The 21,271-nt window shown below is 40.9% G+C and overlaps 1 protein-coding gene across 2 annotated transcripts in view; it reads right to left on the bottom strand.

The window, feature by feature from the left end:
• The window catches only part of MAGI3 (membrane associated guanylate kinase, WW and PDZ domain containing 3), a 54,552-nt gene that overhangs the window by 23,891 nt on the left and 9,390 nt on the right, over positions 1-21,271 (bottom strand). For both annotated transcript variants that reach the window (XM_058039619.1, XM_058039620.1), the window contains exons 2-4: positions 3,704-3,820; positions 2,161-2,280; positions 565-774 (exon numbers count right to left, since the gene is read on the bottom strand). In XM_058039619.1, the coding sequence (XP_057895602.1) occupies positions 565-774; positions 2,161-2,280; positions 3,704-3,820 (447 nt within the window). The remainder of the gene's footprint in view (positions 1-564; positions 775-2,160; positions 2,281-3,703; positions 3,821-21,271) is intronic.

The raw sequence follows: 21,271 nt of genomic DNA, 5'->3' as shown, positions 1-21,271 counted from the left end.
GGAAAAGGGCATCTTGCCAATCCCAGAAAGGTCCTGCTGGACACCACTCCAGTCTCAACATGCTTGGCCTTGTTTCTCACTACAAGCTCCCCCTTGGGTGATTTCAGGTTGTATGACAGTTCCCCTAGGCAAAACCTGAAAATTTTACAGTATGAGCCAATGTTGCCCCTTCAACCAATCACTGCCTTAAAACTTCCTGGGTACAAATTCAGTGATTGCCTCAAAATTCAACAGTAACATTTTCAGGGTATGAATTCAACGCTGTGAAGGACTCTGTTATTTCAAGAGTGGACAAATTTTTCCTTCCTGCTCGTGTAACTGGCCCTGGTCCATATCCAGCACCACATGTTCTTGACCAGCAGTGCATTTTATGATGCAACTGCACATCTGGCTGGGAGAACAGCTGGTTCTTTTTAAAAGGTCATCTCAAAATCAAATAGAAGCACCAGTCTGAAGAGAAACTCCCTTCATACTTCACCTAAACTAAGGAAGCACAAATGTTTTTTGTATAGTCCTTATCCGTTCATACAATACTCCAGGGAATTTCTCCCCTTGTCAACCAACCTATCCCTCCACTGCCATTAACTGCTTCCTTTTCTTCCTCTTCCTCCTCCTCAGGGAGAGAACTTTCCATCCTTTGCATTTTGCTGACGGATGTGGTTCTTTTCCTCTGCGATTCAGTATCAAAATCATTGTCAAAAAGAACTTGATCCACTGGATCAGGCTGAAAGGGGCTGGGCTCTGCTGGAGGCTTTGGAGTACCATAAAAATTACCTGAAAATGAGACAGAAATCAGGAGCACTGAAGCACAGATACTGCTGAAGGCACTAGCAGTGGCTGTTACCAGTTTAGTGCCCACGCAAATGTATTTTGGTGACATTTTAAAGCCTCAAAGAAGACATCAGCACTACCAAAACCCAATCAACAGTCAAAGCCTATTTATTCATACACTGACTTCTTGCTAATGCAGCACTAATTGTCAGAAAACAAGAGGTTATCTGAAAACTTTTATCCTGCTACAAATTTTCTAAAGAAATAGATGGATTTGGAGCAACAGAAATATTGAAATCAAAAAGCAAATTACTTTTACGCAGACACAAGGCATTTGTTTCCATAAAACCAGTTAACAAGTAATTGATTTTTAACACTTGCAATTTTCTACTGACAATACACTTGCAAAACAAAGATGTTGATATGGCTTCATATCAACATTTTCATATCAATAGGCTGATATTTTTACTTCAGAAAAAAGAACAGATTTTTCCTTCAATATTTTAATCTGAAGTACAAAGGAATCATCTGCTGTTTTCTGGAAAAGAATTTCAGCAATTGATCTCTCTCCTGACTGCTCATATGATTTTTATTAGGGAATTGAGCACAAAGCAAAGAAGCTTCCCAGACTTCCTGCTGGACTAACTTTTAGTGCCTGGATACGGTTTTGACCATGGAAATACATATAGAAAAAAACCCCTTCTGCAAATATCAAGCAAGGGCAAGGCTCAGAGAGGGGACAGTCAGATAAAGTGCAGCTCAGGGATAAAGAAAAAAACCTACTAGTTTAGCCTCAATTTGATTACTAGATTTCCACAGACTGGACAATATTAACAGATAGTGTGGGATAAGAAAAACAAGAGGCACAGAGCCTTTCACGAGATTGATCACCATCTCCATTACAATGTTTTTCCTCAACACATGTAACAAACCCAACTTTCCTACAATCTGGTCTAGTGCTGTTCAACTTTTCATTGAAAAATGCTTTAGTTTCTCTGCTGGGTCAGAATTTCTCTTGCCATTTTTCTTTTTGATGCACACCTGAGAGGAGAACATGGCTCCGTTCTCTGAGGTGTACACAAAATTTACTAAATTCTCTTAAATTTGTACCAGGCACAAACAAAACCTTTCAGAATGCTTCCCAAAAATGCAACAGTGAAAATAATCTGGCGGGATTAAGAGCAGTTGAAAGGACGATCTGCAGATTATTAGAAAGCTTTAAACCAAGATTGCTCCTCCTCTTCACAGTAACCCAAAAACAGACTAACTATTGTCTCTCTACTACCGTCATGACCATCAAGTGAGCAGGAAAGCTGGTACCACAAGGAGCTACACCTGGACACAAGTATTGGGTCCTTATTCCCATTTCATTAAACATCACTGACATACCATCATATGTTCCACTTTCTAGTAAGGCTCCACTTTCTTCCAACGCTTTAAACTGCTCAACAGGGATGAAATTATAGTCTACCCCAGGGACTTCCCCATCTCTGGGAGCCCTTGTAGTGCCTGCAAAGACAGAGAAAACACTCTTGTAAGACACATAAATGCTGCTTGTTACCAAATGCTGCCTGCTGTACAGGTCAGTAAAAACAATGTATTTTCAAATCTTTATACAAATATTATGTCACTTCAGTAAGAGTTAAAACGACTCTTGGTAAGCAAGTGAACAATAACATATAAAAACTGACACAGTAAATTATACAGGAACGACACTTCTGGTATTGGGGGAGGAGGAGAGAAGCAGCTCGGTGAGGTGGCAATTAATAGAGAATTCTTTCTCATGGTCAGTGAACCAAAAACAACTTTTGTGGCAGCTGACAACACGCAATCTCAGTCTGGGTTATTTTATTTTAACCCAGATGTAAGGGTGCTGCATCTTTCCCTATTTCCACCAGCACCAACTCTCTAATTTGCAACGAGGTCATCATAACTAAGCACATTTGATTTTTGGGCCACCAAATCCATAATAAATAAAAGTCAGCACAGACTTTATTTTTTAACCTACAATTCAGAGTATAATTCAGCCACGCTCCAACCCCTGGCTGAAGGTAAACTTTATCAGTAAACTGCTGTGTTAATGCAGAGGTTCTCAAAGTGTTTTGTCTATAAAAACAAGCCTCCCATAGTTATAACAGCTTAATTAAAGCTCTCCTGAAAGAACTTCACTGATTCATTACAATTCGTTACTGCCTACAACCTAATAGCATTTTAAAAGCATGTATCATTTTTTTCAGGCAGCAGCATGAACAAGGGCTAGTAAATAAAAGCTAGTAATAATGAAATGCAGTTTAAGAAAGCCACTAACTCTCAGGTGTGCTCAGAGAGAAGAGAGTAGAATTCCTGTAGATACAAAAACTTTACTTAACAAAGTTTTTAGTGCAATGAATATTTAAACAGTCAATGATGAGCTTTTTAATCAGTCTTCTTAGGGTGAGCAAACAATTTGCCTGTATGTTCTGCCACTGTCACCCCTTCTGCACCCAATCCCTCCTCCCACCCTCCTGCCAGCTGCCCTGCTCTGCCAAATGCACTTGACACTCAAGGCCTCAGTTTGCTCTTTGTGAAGAAAAAAACCATAACACATTGACAAAATTCAGGATGTTTTGGCACTGCTTGATCATGCTGAGAAAGATTTATTTCTTGTGGTGGCTGGGCCATTCTAACAACTACTGACAAATTTGTGAAGAGCCACACACAGATATTACTGAAACAATCTGAACTTTGAATTCTCAAGTTTTTGCTGGTTTTCAGTCCATACTGGCTGGACCAATTCATGGCAACTTCAGATGTGAAGCTACTGTAGCAAAGTCAGAAGTCTCCACTACAAGGTAAAATTTAAAACAGATTAAGAGAGAAGGTATTTCAAACTCATCAATTATGTGGGAGTTGGCAGGAACAGATGAAATGAGGCTGATCTTTACATACTTACAAGGGATGGTTCTCAAATAGAGATTGTCTCTGATCACTTGCTGAAGTTTGTGGTCTATTGAGCCCTTCTGGAACTGAAGGCTTAGGTAGTGGCGCAAGTCCTTGTTGATGACTTTTCCTTAGAAAGAAAAAAGAATAAATTAGAATAATCTGTAAAGCAGGATCTCACAATAAGAACTGTGTTTTACTGCTATAGTAGTTTCAGAAAAAGCACACAGCTGGAAGAGCTGCGTTGTTTTAAATACAACAACCTTGATGGAAAATATAATTTTGTGCTATCAAATCACAGAATCCCAGAACAGTTTGTATCAGAAAGGAACCTTAAAGCTCATCTTGTTTCACCCCTTGCCATGGGCAGGGACACCTTCCACTATCCTAGATTGCTCCAAGCCCCATCCAACCTGGCCTTGAATGCTGCCAGAGATGGGGCAGCCACAGCTTCTCCGGGCGCCCTGTGCCAGGGCCTCACCACTGTCACAGAGAAGAATTTCTTCTGGCACTGTGGTTTTCAGCAGAGCTGACTAACAACCATTCCCCCTCATCTCCCGAACAAGGCAGCGACAATAGTCTGGAATTGTTTGAAAATCAATATAAAGTATTAAAATACAAAACCTATTATCAAAATTCAAAGTCTCTACAGACAAGAAACTATTTAACTGCATTTTGAAGTAGTTTCCATTCAACTTACACCTACTCACTAGTCACCTGAGTTCAATATTTTGTCACATGGGAACTTGCATTCTTCAAATTATAAAAAGAAAATATTTCCTTCTTAAAAACATTGCATAATAGAAGGGAGTTGGGTTTTTTTACAGTTAGTCCTTTACAATACTTCTGTCAGGTATCATTAGTGAATCTGTCACATCACTGGAGAACCATGGCCCCTTCAGCGCACAAATAACTGAGCTCTTGTATTACTGCCTCATCCTTCAGACAGGAGGGTACAAACCAATCTTTTGTACCCTGTCAGCCTCCCAGAAAACACAGTAAACAGGGTTCAGTGACCTTGGTAAATTTAAGTTATGCACTACAGCAGAACACTCAGGGCTTTAGGGAAAAAGCTCAACCTTTGTCTCCAAACCTAGAGAAGGAGATGGGCAGCAGCAGATGGATGCTGGTGTAGCACAACAGCAGGGAAAAAGGCTGGAACAGACAACTGCTCCTGTAAAATTACATCACCAACAGGTTATGAAACGCCTAAACCTGCCCCAGAAGCATTTCTGACAGGAGCCTTTGAAGCCTATGAGCTCAAAGCCGTCGAGGAGACCACCTCAAACAGATCACAGACCCCACAGCAGTCCTCATACAAGGCCCATTCACCTACATCTTCAACCAATTACCGTACCTACATATATGTAAAATTTGGAAAAAATCCAAACCATCAAAATCCTCCCACCACTAACCAAGTTTTCCCAACCACGTGTCACTTCTGCAAAGCTGGTTGCGTGTTTTGGTTGTGGCAAGTTTATACCTTCCCTTCCCTTTTAGCCAAAGTGAAGGCATTCCACATCTTGTTCTCAACTCTCAAACATACCCTCAGCAACCACCACTCACCAAGAGCAAACTGAATTTCAACCTGCACCCTCTTCCCTACATACAAAACCATGTCACGATGAGTATTTCAAAATAGAACTAAGATTATCTATCAGACCTTCAGAGAGGTCAGTGATGTCCACAGATTACAAGATCACCTTAAACCCTCATGCAAGGAGAGAATAAGCCCAGCACACCCTCTGAACAAGCAGCACATCCTGTGCTGAACACAAGTCCTGAGCTCTAAATGAAATCAACTTCTCATCTCCTTAAACACCATCATTTAGTTAAAAATTACTTCCAAACACATAAAAGGCATTTTGCACTATTAGGACAACACCTCAGCATCGTCCTTGTGGCTGTCCAGCAATTACACAAGCAACAGCAATTCCCACTAATGCAGTTCTCCAACCAACCCCTTCCCAGGAACACACTACAACTCCACAGTCCCCACCTCAATTCCCTATTTCACCAGCATGAACTGCTCCTCATAAAATTTTGGATTTGCTTCCTGCAGCATAAGGAGCACAACACATCGTGGAATATGGAAACAAATGGGGTAATCTCCAGCAAGAAAAGTATTTTCCCGTTGTTACTACAAATTACTTCGCAGACAAGATAGTTCCTCAACATTAAAAAAAATGTTTTGCTGCTAAAATGGTCCATCCATCTCCTTGTCAAAGCCAGATATGCACTTCAGCAATCCCAGCATATTTCTCTTAGGCAGATCAATACACTTATATTTCACTGAGGCAGATGGATCTGTTCATCAGCTACTTTCAGAGTACTGCACATTGGAAAAACCAGTCAATATGTGAGAATCTGTTCTGGATGTAGAACTACAGACTTTATTTACTCACTGATCTTTCCCTCTTCATGTCTAAAATTTTAAAAGCTTATAAACCCTTTTCAATAAATATCCACTCAGTTTAAAGACAAAATAAAGGCAAGGCTGCTACTAAGGACACACCAATGTTGAGGGATTAATCTTTATATTAAAAGTTTAGAGACTACAGTATGTTGTGAGACCAAGATGACTGAATTGAAGACTGTCAGGATTGCCTGGCGAAAACAGAAAAAAGTCAAACAAAATAGCGGGCAGAGGAAAAGTTACAGAAATTCACAGAGAGGATGGTGTGCATTAGAAAGCAGAAAAATAAAGCAATTGTAAGGATGCTTTAGGCAACCTCTGGCAAAAGTCAGATTATTTTCCCACCAGGAGCTGAGCATGCTTCTTTTACATTTTTTCATACAGGCTTTTAGGAAAACCTCATGTATCAGCCTCTCCAAAATGACCTGATAAATGTTGGGTTGGTGTTTGCTGTGTTGATGAGCTGCTTCTAAAGGATGAAACCAGCAACACAGGGACCAGTCAAGAGGAATAATATACTTTATACCACTCAGGTTCTGCCAGATGAACAGGCACAAGCCTCTTGTTTTCATTTTTAATTTAAATTAACCAAAAAGGACTGATCAGATGAGGATATGCACACTGGAGTTGGGGGAGGAGAATTAAGTGACTGCAGAAAAAAAAAAAAGGCCCAAGTGCCAGTGCAGCAAAACACAGCATTGTGAATTAGGGAGACAAATTAAGGGGACAAAAGGGGGCTGGGGCTAGGGTTGGTTTCTGGGTCCCAGGGCATGCAGCCAGGGCACACCCAGCCTCTCATCCACTAAAACACAGCCCCCACAGTTCAAGGACCCGGCAGGAGGGAGCTCTCCCGGCCCAGCCCGCAGTGATCTGCAGCCACCTCCTGCAGATCCCCTTAATTCCACCACCTAAGTCTCCTCACTCCCCTCCCCCAGGGGAGTTTGAACAGCACAGGGTGAAAATTGGAGATATTACATACTGAGATGTAATTTTGTTTTCTCACTCAGAACATAGCAGAGGAGAAATGTAACCAGAGTATCATCTGGCACATTCAGAATTCCACACTGTGAACAGAATCCCAGAGTACCCAAGGGCTCCGCTCAGCTGTATGATGTGTTACATAAGCTGTGGCTGCCATAGGCCATTGACTATGAAAATTCCAGTGAAACATACGTTGAGAGCTATAAAGCAGCTCCATGATTTCACTCACAGTCTAACTAAAATAGGAATTCTCAGGGCTCATCAAGTGGAAAACAGCTACTGTTTAATTAAACTGGGCTGTCAATACACCCACTGAGATTAAGTGATTTTTGATGTGATCAAGCAAAAACCATTTAAATAAATGTTCAGCTCCACAAATCAGGGATGCAGTGCTAGGAAACACAAGCTAGAATCACTGTGTAACATTAGCTTTATAATATTCCCCAACAACTACTAACATACGATGATTTCACATAAGTTCCAGATCTGAACACGTGCATTCACTGAGGACAATGAATGATTTCCAAGCACGCAAGAGAATCACTGCATTTATGAAATGCAGAGAGATTGGAAAGATCCAGTGGTGACGCAGCCGTAAGTACCTGCCATCCTTCACCTGAAAGTACTTTACTGTGACCTGGCAAATACACACCTATGCTCTCAACACAAGGAGAAGGTGCGAGGTTCAAATTATTACAACTAATACAGAAAAGAGGCTAGATCATTTTGAGAATGTCCAACCCAGTCAGCAGGTGCTTCCCCATTTTGTGGGTTAGAAGCATAGATGGACTCCTGTGCAGAAGCCTGCTTTTTCTTCAGGGAAGGGGGCCCACAGTCCTGGGATTTTTGAGGAGAAAGGCTGAGACTAGCAGCAATGCCGGGCAGCTTGTGTCCCAGGTCACCAAGGGCTCCATGGCATGCTCACACTCAACACCTCCCTGTCTCCCTTCCAGGTAATGAAGGTAGGAACCCGAGTTGGGACTCAGCCTGTGGAAGAGACGAGTTCCCTCCCAAAAGAAAATCCAGGCCACTTTGGGAGGTGAGGTGACAACCATGCCTGAACCAGTGACCCATGAGGGAAAAGAGATCTTGGCCCTATTAGTGACTCAGAATAACTTCTGCTCATTCCCTGAAAAACTGCAGCTTCTTCAAAATGCAGGCATGTTCCTTGTCAGGTGAAGCATTACATTTCAAGGCTCTTCACAGCCACAATAATCCATTAAACCAAACTCATTTACTACCCGAAAGCTGAGAAATAGAAGACAGGGTTATATCAAAAGGCTTGTTTAGCCATAGTTTGCTATACACCATCCAATAAATTCCTGGTAATATTGCCTAACTTACAGAAATTATGGTAGAGATAAGCATTACAGTATTAATAAATCATTTACCAGGCTGCTCAAAATACTGACAGGGCGTTTACAGTACTAGTGAAAGAAATGAAAACCTGTTTATCCAGATTAAGGATAAAGTAAACCACAAACTCCATTACAGAATGTACATCCCAGTTGACTTTGGGGATTTTCTTACTTTGCCAGTAAGAAAATCTCCAGAACCACCAATAACTATGAATTTTGACTTTTTAAGCCTCTAGATTTAGATCACTCATTACTAAAAACTAAGAGGTGTTCAACACCAGCCTTCACAGGATGCCTTCAGATCCTCAGGTGAGGTGGTGACCAATTCAGAGAGACAAAGCTTCTCATTCCACATTCTTGAATATCTCAGGATTCTGTGCTGTTTCCTTGAAATCCTACAGGGTTGTAAAGATTCTCCCAATAAACCTGGCCACTGTAAGTAAACCAGTGGAAAACTAATACAATTGTGTTTGCTCATGAAATTCCATCATTAAAGCACTTCACATTCTGAAGATAACTAAAATATCCTTTCAAAGGCATGTCACCAAAACGTATTTGAGAAACACAAGAAGGAGTGGCAGATCACGCATTGTTCATTCCAAAATATACTTGGAGCTGAGAGGGACAACATATGAAATGTAAACAGTGGGAGCTTGGACGCAATCCTCCTGGATTTTAGTTCTGTCATAGAAAAAGTCACCTGTAACAGAAGGCTCTAGAGTGTGAGTATCTATGGGTGGGTTCCTATCTGCCATGAAAAAAAAAATCTAGCTAAAGCTGCCAGTGCCATTCGTGCGGTGTATGAAAATAACACTTGGTACCCAGTTAACACTTGCTATTGTTCACAGATATACCAGAACCACAGAAGCTTGGAAATGAAGAATAAGCCTGAACTGCAGGACAAGGGCCAATGGCTTCCCACTGCCAGAGGGAAGGAATTCCTCCCCATGACGTTGCTGAGGCCTTAGCACAGGTTCTTCAGAGACGCTGTGGCTGAAAGTGTTCAAGGCTGGGTTAGACTGGGCATGGAGCAACCTGGTCTAGTGGAAGGTGTCCCTGCCTATGTAATGAGACAATCCTTAAGGTCTCTTTCAAACTGAACCATTTTGGGATTTTGTGATCCAGCACTGTGAAACCAAGAGGTTGTTAACCTTTTGCCACCTACCCTGAGCTCATTTCCCTGCCTGCTCCAGCGTATGCATGGGCAGGGTGGGGGGACACTCTCCTGCACCCACAGAGGGCAGCTCTGGTTTAAGAACAACCAGCAACAAACAGCTTTTTTTTTAAACCACCTAAATGCACAAGCACTCAGCTCACATGCCAAAACACATTCTGAGCAGGGAGAGCATCAGCAGAGCTCCGGGCAGATGCCAGCCCCTTCCCTTCCATCTGCTCCTGGGACATGGCCATGCCTCCGCAGGGCATCCCCAGCCAGCACATGGCAGGGCAGGGTCACGCACCACTTTGGAACTAAGGAAAAAGTAGGAAATTGAGATCAGCTGCATTTGGAAACCCGTATGTAGGGCAGCAATACTACTCAGTTACACGGCTCCAGCACAGGTCTCTATTTTCCTTCTCTGTATCTTGTTGCATCTTTAGACATTCTCAGCCTATGCATGACTTCCACAGAAAGGCAGCATTTTAAGTTGGTTTTATGCCCTGCACAGGCAGTAAAAAAACCTGCATAGCCTAATGAATTGCCTACAACCTTAAGGATTTTTAAATGAAAATTCTTTTGAGTTAAGTAGTTAAAACTTTCAGACTCCAGCTTCACACACACCAGTATCAGATATGATTACAGTAATACATCACATGCACACAAAAATGTATTAACTATGGGAATATAGTTAGGAGAATTACCAGTGACCAGAGTTTACTCTGATAATGCCAAGTATTTTAATGTTCTATTATTAAATGGGAGAACAGCAAGGCCTAAAGGTCTGTGCAGCTGTTTCTGATAGAAGATCAGACACTGAAGGAGATATACACAGAACTCAAGTAATTTAAAATAATGAATGGGCTTCAAATAAAATGCACACATAACCATTTCCTTCAACTTATAGTGGGGAAAGAGAAAAATTCAAAATAACTTTACACAAGGGAAGTTTGACCTTTTTTATTATATATGGAGACTTCCCCTTAATTTGATATTTTCTCGAGAAGTGAAAAAACACTGAACAGATTAACAACATTTTGCCTATTTATAAAGATTTGCTGTATTTTCAAAAATGGGGTAAACTGGCCCATGATTTCCATTTCAAGTCAGATGCATTGACAGGGATGGTAAAGTACAAGAATCCAGATAAACTGCACCCTGTGCACCTCTGCCACTGTCAGGTTTGAGACAGAGAAAAGGATTTACAGGGATGCATGGAAAATTCCCTGAGCCCAGCCTGGGAGGTTGAAACACCTCACAAAAACCAAATGTGATGCACAAGATCTAATTATGACTCTCAAAGTGACAAAGGGATGTAAAGCACAAAAGGAAACAGGCTTTTGACACCACAACAGCAGATGAATCAAACACACTGAACAGAACGTGGAATTTTAAAGTTGGAAAAGAACTCTAAGGTCATCAAGTCCAACCATCAACCAGCACCCACTATGTTCACCACTAAACCATGTCCTCAAGTACCACATCCATATGTTTCCTGGAATGCTTCCAGGGATAGTGACTCCACCACTTCCCTGGGCAGCCTGTTCCAAAGCTTTACAACCCTTCCCATGGAAAAAAATGTCCCAACACCCAGTATAAACCCTGGCCTCGGTGTAACTTGAGGCCATTTCCTGATCATGATCTACTCAGACCACCATGCAAGTGATAGAGCTGGTACAGCAACACACCAATGGGTTCAAACATGTTAAAAGGATGTTACAACACTCTAAAAGGTCAAAGCAACAATCAGAACTTGTAATACAAAGACACGTAAAAAAAATTAAAATATAAAATTGTATTAACAATAGCACTTTATTAAAACTCCTTGACTATGCACTCAAGGCCTTGCTCAGTTTTAATCATTGTGCAGCTCAATACACTACAGAGGCTATTCTGGGTAAGTAGTATCTGTTGCTGCAACACTTGCACTGTGAAGCTACAGCCATGAAATAGTAGTCCTCTGTAGCTGCCACAGGTTACAGTAATACATAAATCATTTAGTCTGCTCTTAATTGAAAAGTGGAGCACCAAAACAAAGACAAGTAATCTGGACAATGGAGATGATTTTCCTAGGGCTAACTATGGCTTGTTTTTCCCAATTTATAAATAATCTTCCACTCATTCCCTTAAATTTACAATGTGAGGTTTTAATTTATTCGCACTACAGAAAATGCTTTACTGAGACAGCAAACAAACCCATTTGGTCTGGAAAGCACAATTAACATATCCAACCGAACAAAATGTTACTTGAGTCCCCTGACTGTTCTAATATTAATGCTTCCCTTTGGAAATCTCCAGCTTATGTGCAAATTCAAACTTACTGACATTTAATATTATTCCATGTCACAGTGCAACAAGGGACCGCACGCAGCACACCTGTGCAGGTTAACCTGTCATAGTGCTTGGCAGAAACTGCCAATTCTTCTGTCGGTCTAGAGAGTGCAGCATGTTTCAGATGTGATGTATGTCCAACATACCGTATCGCATTGCTTAAGCAGCATGCAGCTATACAGAATGACACACTTCAATAACATCCCCAGAGAAAAATGTCCTTGCAGCTGCTCTGTTACACAAGCCATTTAATCTACTTGGGACTTGGCACTGCTTTCCCAACAGAAGGGTACATGTTCACATGTCAAGACCTTTTTTGAGTATTCAGATTAGAATAGAATTTACGCAAATCACAGACAGGTTTATTTTTAGCCTACTTTCCATAGGAATCAAGATATGCAATTACACTCTGCATAATGTTTAGGCCCACTAACCTATTTCAGTATGGAGTTTGGCAGGGCAGGAGTCTGACGAAAACACACTCTTGACAAAGATGCTGCATGCCTGTTCTCCTTTGAGCAGACAAACCTGTGGGGTGACCATCCACCATGGAAAACAGAAAATGTTCCCAGCAGAGGTGTCCTCTAGCTGTGTCAGGGAGCAGCAGCGGGTGGACTGTCATAGCTGGACCTATAACTAACTTACACAACAGCAAACTGGGCTTTTAAATACCAGCCTCATTCTGAAGATAGCTGCTTTGCACTGCCTGCAAGTATAACACCTCTTGTAACAGATCATTTCCATACAGGAATGTCACCCAAGGGCATTTTAGTGGCTTCTCAATGCCACTTTCCCATGAGATCTCCCTTCCCCAAGGTCCCACCACCACAGAGCCCGCCTGAGCACAAGGGTAAAGGAGCAATTCCTGCTCCGACAAACGAGTCATTATGCAACCTTTATGAAGGAATTAGAGCTTCCTGAAAATGCCTTTTCAAGGAGCCTGGGAAATCCCAGTACTGCTGCAGGATGGGCTGCAGCATTCCCAAGGGACAGCTGATGCTTAAGGCTGCAGATTGCACTGCTGTGACTCACCACACTCTGCAGGACTCTCAGGAACCTGGAATCACCAAGATCTACATGCCAGGGCAGCACTCCTCTGATCAAACCCATAGAAGTGCTGTGTCACAGCAGTATTGATTAGAGATATCTCACAGTTTAATTGGAAAACAATCCCCCACAGTGCTCACTGCACAACACAGGTAGTCAGTGAAATCACTGGAAGTCCAGATGTGTACCAGCCATGACTAATGTCAGTGCCTGACTCACACAGTTCACATGGCAATTGTACACCTAGGGATGCTTTACTCAGTCTGCTGCAACACCCAAGGGCCAGGGGCACACCAGTGTGCAGCACAGCATCCCACAAAGAGCAGAGACACTGATCCATGCTGATCTATCACATCCATGAATCCCTCTGGTGTCACTGCATGAACTCCAACTCTATTATAACCCAATTTTCCAGGGAAGCCTCTGTTTACAATCTTTATCACAGGCGGTTGTTTAAGTAATCAAGTAAAAGAAGAACCATTTCCCTACATATTCAGTTAATCATCAGATAATATTAAAAAGTAAAGGAATTTCTCTTTCTGCTTGCACAAGATAGCCTATTATTTCATCACTATTCATTTAATAAGACTTATTTTTAGTTATGGAACCCAGGATTTTCAATTAACTATGAAAGAGTGCTTTCTCCAAGGAGTACACATGTGAGGAGCTGGATGCCAGCAATAGAGGCATTGCTCAGCCGCTGAGATACAGCTGCTTTCTAGTGAAGTACAAGCATGATGGACTTGCCCAGGCAGCGCTGGCACATCCTATCACAGCCCTTTCCTGCAGGAACACAGGTCACAGCAGCCAACCTGGCACAAATACACCAGAGGTGCTGACTGATGAGCTCCAAAGCATGTCTAGGAGTGGTGCAGGATCCTACTGACAGCCACGGCTCGTTCAAAGAGCTGCCAGAGGTGCTCAACCTCACTGTTTGGCACAGTCATTGGAATTTCTAACAAACCCAGACAGCTGACAGTGACAGACTTCTTCTCATTACTGATGCAGCATTTAACCTGAAAAACCCATGCACTTCCCCATCACCAGTTTGCAGGAAAATATGACTAAAACCAGTTCTAAAATCAGCTTGGCTGACCTTGGTGTGACTTACCAAAATACAGTCAGCTCTTCAGGAACACAGGTGGTTGAACTGATGCTGCCAATGTTTAATGTTCAGAAATTTCTTCTTTGTTTTTCCCTAAATTAATATTATTATTTCTGCATGCTGTGTTTACTGTTTTACGTATGCCTCTGCCTGCCAAAGAATTGTTAACTAATCACCATGACATTCATTTTGTTAGCACACAGCTGGGTACTTGGTCTTGCAACATCTGTTTCTCAGCATTTCTTTTTCTTATCTATCCGTAGTTAGCAACAGAAGCGTCTAAACGGAAGATGTCAGTATGTGGAAAAAGAAGCTGGTAACCAACAGCTATTAAAACATAAACCTTCATATTAATAACCAAATCACAGAATCATAGAATATCCTGAGCTGGAAGCGACCAACAAGATTGTGAAGTCCAACTCTTGGCCATGCACACAACCACTCCAATATAACAGCAATATGATGATCTCTTTTCAATAAATACTTCTGCAATAAAGTGTTTGGACCACCTGCATTCAAGAGATTGAAAGATTAAAAATGGGTAAATAACCTATTCATTAAAAGGATAAATTTGATTTTCATAATCGGAATTTACTGAACATTAAAAGAAGACTTGCTCTTCAGTGGTCAGTTGTATAACAGATTCAGTTCTAGCTGGCATGTGTCAGTACTTCCTCACCTATGGAGAGATCATTCCACATGGGGAACACCACAGCTGTATTTCCAATTATCTGTAACTTCAGAGCAAACTTCTTCCACTACTCTATACAATAAACTAGAACTAGTCAGAGCAGAGAAAAAGAACACGGGCAACAAATCCACAGTAACTTCATTTTCATGCTATGATTTCCAGCACAAGCCATGTACAAACACACTTCAAAAACCTAAACCATCTGATTTTAGAAAATCCTATAGGGCCATGGCTGTAGTCAGGGCACAGTCACTTTGGCCAGCTTCAAAGATACCTACTAGCCATTCTCCAAGTACAATAAATGACAAAAAAAACCACATTTCAGCAGTGAACAAGAATCAAAGTCTAGAGAACAGGGCAGCAAACAACTGCTCCCCGGCAGACATCTGCAACAACTGATATGCCATTAAATCTGGCTGGCTGATATGCCATTAAATTCAGTGATTAACTTGCACCAGTTGCGTTATTTCAATTAAGAATGCCCAGGGAACTGCTGGAGTCGCCATCCCTGGAGGTTTTTAAAAAACATATTGATTGAGGACATGGCTTTGTGGTGCTGGTTGATGGCTGGACTTGGTGACCTTAAAGGTCTTTTCCAACCTTAACAATTCTGCAATTCTATAACTTAATGTTTGCGCAGCCATGTTTGGCACAAGGTGAATGCTGTAAGCAAAATAATAATGCTGTCTAGGTCATGAGACAGAAAGAGTCCTCAGTTACAATAACAGAAGTTTCAATGCATTCAGAGTGCAGTGTATTCCACTAGGGAAACTCGCCAATCAGCATCTGTATGGAGCTGTTTCCAAAGGCTGGAGTCATTTATATTTGCTTAGAGAGCTCACTAAATTAAAGACTGACACAGAAATGGAATCCTTGAAAGAAAGCACTTCAAATAAAGAGACAGCTTTGAAGGCAAAGCTAATTCCAATTTCTGTTCGCAATTCACAATTAACCAGACGGCAGTTATGGCTGTGCAACCCAACAGGAATTAACAGCACAGAGCTTGTTCCTGTATTTATTGCATCATTCCTTTACTATCATCCTTGTCTGACCATACAGGATCTGCAGTATTCAATCTGAAATGCTCCATGATCACGATCACTAGAGCAGAGAGTTTGTTACCCTCAGTAGATGGCTTTTTTTAAAACACTCCTTTTTCTCCTCACTTCCAGGACACACATGAACCTGAAGGTAGAGTTTTAAAAGGTTATATTTTTATCTGAATACCAGTATATGTTATATATCAATTGACCAATGTAATAAAACATTCAGCTAGGTGATGAAAACCCATGCTGCACCTACAAGCATAAGAATTACATTGGACAAATCTGACAGCAGGCACCTGTCCTAACCACATTAATCATTTCACAAAACTGCGACTGGAATGTAGTCAACACCCTTCCCAATTTTAGTCTTCATATTGAGTCAGAATTAGTCAGAAATTACATAGCAAGCACTTGATTGTTACTAAATAAATCCATTTAAATTCCCAAATTCATTGTTCAGTCCCCATTGGCAGATCTACGGCAACAGCAAAGAAAAGGAAACAGACATCTTGCTGTTCAAATAAATCATGGGATGAAATAGAGATTAGCTTGTCTTTACCTGTCAGTTTAAATTCTTATTAAGAGACTTAACGAGGCTTTCCCAGAGGCCCTGTCAGAGCAATCAGGTGAAGCCAAGGCTGTGCTGTGTGTGCAGCACATCCTCACCCACCGAGTACAGGGCACCTGGAAGATTTATGGCACCAGAAGCGTCTGACTGGAGAGGGCCAACTGCATCATTTGTTACTCTAAAAAATAACAGTGCAAGTCCAGCATGCAGGTTAAGAATAGTCTGCATGCAGGTTAAGAATAGTCTTTGCACAGAAAAATTCCAAATATGCTCTGCTTCTTAACATAATTTGCCACAGCACTGAGGTCCAGCTAAGTTTGCAGGCAAATTTTCTGCGTTTCAACCAGATGCACGTTGTTACCTTAAAAAGCAGATTTTATTTTTATCTATGCTTATTCATTAAATAAGAAAAGCCTAGCACTTTGCACTTAGAATTTGAGAAAAGCCTTGCATTCAGCATTTAAAACTTAGACTGCCAAGAAAAAACGAATGCTAAATCTTTTCAGATGACTGCAGTCAGAAGTGAGCACCCAATTCTGGTGTCCCAATTTCAAAATCTTTAGATAACACCAGGTTCTGTCAAAGAACTGGATGTTTTTTTGAAAACACTGTTTCTGTCTTTGCTGTTTCCTTAATATCCAACATCTTTGCCGCCCCACACCAGGAAGAGCAGCAGACCTCTTAAGAACATAGTTCAAATAGAAAAAAAAAATCTATTTGCCAAAAGGCAATAAATAAGGATTTCAAACAAATTTCCTGCCACCCAAAGGTAACTCAATAAAGCATAAAGTGACTCCAGTCTTTTTTTTTGCTGCATTTCACCCACTGTAAGAAACAGCTCACAGAAAGAACTTCCTCGTGTAAAAGCTTTTTTACTATTCCTACAGCAGGGCACTTCACATTACAGATCGGGTTTTGATGCCTGAATGGAAGAATACCCTATTTTTAGTAGGCTTTTCACTGAGAGAACAATTGGTAGTTCTGAATACTTTCCAACTTCCCTGTGGACACACTACCCGCACTTGTGTACAAATACAGACTGATGAAAAGGTTAATGAATACCCCGAAGATCCCATCCTCCACTGCCTCCGACCGGCTGCCAATGTCTGATAAAAATAACTCCATTTTAAGCAGTATCCAACACCACATTTTAAATAGAGGCTCATCTACACAATAGTTTTCATGCTCCCTTATTTCAGGTTCCCTCCCTCTGAAAAGGCCAGAGAAAGTAAATAACCTCCTGCTTCGTACCAGACACACCTGTCTTGCCTGTATTTTGTTACGGAATTTGTGGTAAGATCTGACTGTGTCAAAATCTATTAAAGCTATGCAAATCACAGCACAGTAACAGAGTATTCCAGTCTCCATAGAGTTCCAATTCTCAGTATTTCAGATAAGGAATTGCTGGAGTAACACAAATGCTTCCAATGCTTCTTTATGAGGCAAGTATTAGCTCCAGTGTCAGACAGCTAACAGCTGGAAATGAAGAGCTGTGCAAATAAGTTTAAAAAAATGTGCTAAGAACATTGTTTCAACAATAAAAATACCTCTGATTTAGAAAAAGCTGTAGCTTCAGGTTCAAACCACAACTTGAGTTTAAATGAACTCAGGGCAGACTCTGAACCCACCAGATCTGACCAGCACCCACCAACAGGGAGACACCAAAAGCCAACCAGAGCCATGGCCACAGGGCATCTCACCTGCTGTCTGGGCTGCTCTGGGAGGAAAGTTCAAGGTTATTTCCAACTCAAGACACCCAAACCTGCATGTCAGCTTACAGGTGATGTTATTTCTTCACTCCTGTTGGCACTACGCAGGGGCCCTGGGGCACAAAACAAGTTGTCACCATGTTCTCAAGCACCTCCTGTGAGCTATTTACTATGGCAGAAAGATAACATGAAAAATTCAAATTAATAAGGCCATTCAGCCACCCAAACTCAGTCATAGTGAAGCGTTCCCAGTGTGGTACCTTATGGCTGAGCCAACATATGTAACTTTTCTCCTAAGTTCCTCAATTCCATATTGATAAAGTGACAGGAGATTTAAGAGATTTATGCTATAAACCTAAACTTCATTTTGAATCTGGACACTTTAAAGAGGCTAAAAGACATCCTTGGCTGTGGAGCACCCACATATTCTGAAACATTTTGCAGAACAGAAAAATATACCACACAGTACAGTGTAAATAACACTCACTTCACTGCATTTATTTGCTGTTCTGATTAACATTAAGAGGCCTGCTCTAATGAATTCCTTTAGGTGCTAGCAGCTTCTCCTACTGAGCATTAATTAAAGTTTTCCAGCATCTCTACCTTCACTACAGAAAAGTAATTACTCGCTGCTGCTGTACAGAGAGGGAAATAAAATCCAAAGGATTAGTTTTTTTTTAGAGTGAGTAACTAGGGCAGAGAGGAAAGCCTGCAAGTTGTGTAGTCTGTAATTCCATAACATGACCAATACTTCAGGCCCTGGATTGAGTAAAACTGTTTTGTTGCTGCCTGTAAATAAACCACTGAATAGAGTTTAATAATAGTACCCAGGTGTGTCAAGGACATAACTACTTGCCTTTTTCAAAATGTGTAAGAGGACATAGCTCAAGCTATTACCTCAGCTGTTCTGCATGGTTTAACCCCCAGCTGCACACACCCATCCACAGTTCATACCTTATCTAGCAGGGAATACATTTTAAAAATACATTAGTTGTATATATGGCATATTATTGCCATGTGAAACAAAAAGTACATGCATAAGTGGCATCTGAATATGTCAGATCTTAAGTCATAGAATCATCATAGCATAGTCTGGGTTAGAACAATTTTTTTTTTTAAATACTGTCTTTTTTTTTTAACAGGGACCAACACTCGCTATGAAAGAAAAGTTTGACAACAAAATTGCTGTGGTTATGTCATGAGTATTTTTTTAGTATGACAAATACAATTCATTGAAGTTCACATTCCAAACATCAACTTCCAAGGAAGCACTGACAACTAGAAGGAAAGCCAAGGCAGTACATCTTTCAATACATTCCTTAGCGCTGGAACACCACATTTGTTTACTTACTGGTATTTTCCCTCGATGGCACCCACAGCACCAAGCAATTTTCACAAACAAGTCCTCCCTGCACCAAAGCATTTCCAATCTAATCTCACTGAAAAGAAGATTAGTGAAATTACTGAGAGATAATAGTTGCAGCAACAGAGGTAAAAATACTTCCCTGGTACTTTTGGTCAGCTGATTTTTGAGGAATTCTTTAGAGCAATAAAGGATGAAACAAGCCATTAAACATAATTCCCAGGGCGCTGACTCTCTTTTACATAACAGGATTCTGAAATTCCTCCACTGCCCCCCTGCCAAGTACACGCATTAGGAGGAAATCATTTCTACAAACCTAAAACTTTAAGGCTTAGTTATTTCCTGATAGTTCTGTGGTTTTAGAGGAAATAAACTGGATGTTAATCCTCTTGCATTTAATGAATAGTACCAGCACACTTTGCTGCTTTTTGCTGCAACAAGGTCATGGCAAACCTGGTGTACAACCAAAGCAAAGTTGCATCTCCGAGCAATGAAATCTCAAAGAGGGAAATGGCTTAAGTGGTTTGGGTGTTATTGTTGTCTATTTGGGAAAAAAATTGTGTCAAAATAATTTTTAAATGCATAGAATTAAAATCACAGAAACATTTCATAGGTTTTTCATAGAAATAACTTAGAGGAGGGAAGTACTTAGCATATCAACTTACACAAAATTCAAATTATTTATCAATGGGTTTATGCTTTGTTTATTAATAATGTCAGCAAAAGAAGTAAGTTACATACATGCACCTCTATACTCAGCTGCAGGACAAAGCTAGTGGGCAAAACCAGCTGCACAAACACCAGAAACGTGCCAGACACAGCACATGGCCCTCACTTCTGCTTCAGTTACACTTTTGCTGTGATCTTCCAAAGACTCCTGTAGGGAAAAGGAAATCTTTTATGAAAACAGGCACTTCTGCTTTGTGTTTCAATTAGTTTTTAAGAGAGTGATTTAAGAGAGTGGTTTTCCTGCCCAGACTCACTAAGTTTTAAGCTGAATATCCCTCCTCTGATACATGTTGTACATCCAGAACCCACAGCGCACACCCAAAACACCATGCATGCTTTTTCCTAAAGTTTGACTAAACTATAGCAACTACTGAAGGAGCACAATACTTTTACAGAGATTAATAAACTGGACAGCAAACCACCCAGTCATCTAAAGATCACATAAGAGAATCCTGGAAGTGTTTGGGTCAGAAGGGACCTTAAAGCTCATCTAGCTCCACCCCCTGCCATGGGCAGGGACACCTTCCACTAGACCATGCTCTAATACATACTTCCTTTTCTTATCTTCAAGCTAACTCTGTGAAAAACGCCACACAAAGAAAAGCACGAAGTTGCCTATCTGCTACTTTGTCTAATTCATTATAACTTTTACTAAGTCTTAACCACCACAGGAATTTCATTCTCAATGACTTACAAGACTATGTTCTTTATAGATAAAACCAAATCAGGTAGTTTTTTCTCAGAATACCAAGAATTAAAACTCATTTAATTATTTGGATTCACCCAGTTGCCTGATTTCATGAGCTAAGACAGACATATTTACAAATAATCTAACACCTACTCAAATACCTTAAACCCCATATTTTAAATTTCTTTCTGGGAATATTTTTGGTCATTTGCCAGAAGCCGCAGCACTGTCAGACACCCTGCAGCAGTGGGTTCCAGCTTGAAGCCACTGAAGACCAGGATGCCCCAAGTGATTCTCACGGTGTTAACTGAATTATTTAGGAGGAGCAGACAGATTTCAAGCAGACTTAAGTTTGCCACACAAAACCTGGTGACACTGGAAAATTCAGATAAA

This window comes from Melospiza georgiana, chromosome 23 (genome assembly GCF_028018845.1).
Source record: "Melospiza georgiana isolate bMelGeo1 chromosome 23, bMelGeo1.pri, whole genome shotgun sequence".
Lineage (NCBI taxonomy): Eukaryota > Metazoa > Chordata > Aves > Passeriformes > Passerellidae > Melospiza > Melospiza georgiana.
Note: the sequence above shows the minus strand (reverse complement) of the source record. Positions and strands in the feature narration are given on the sequence as shown.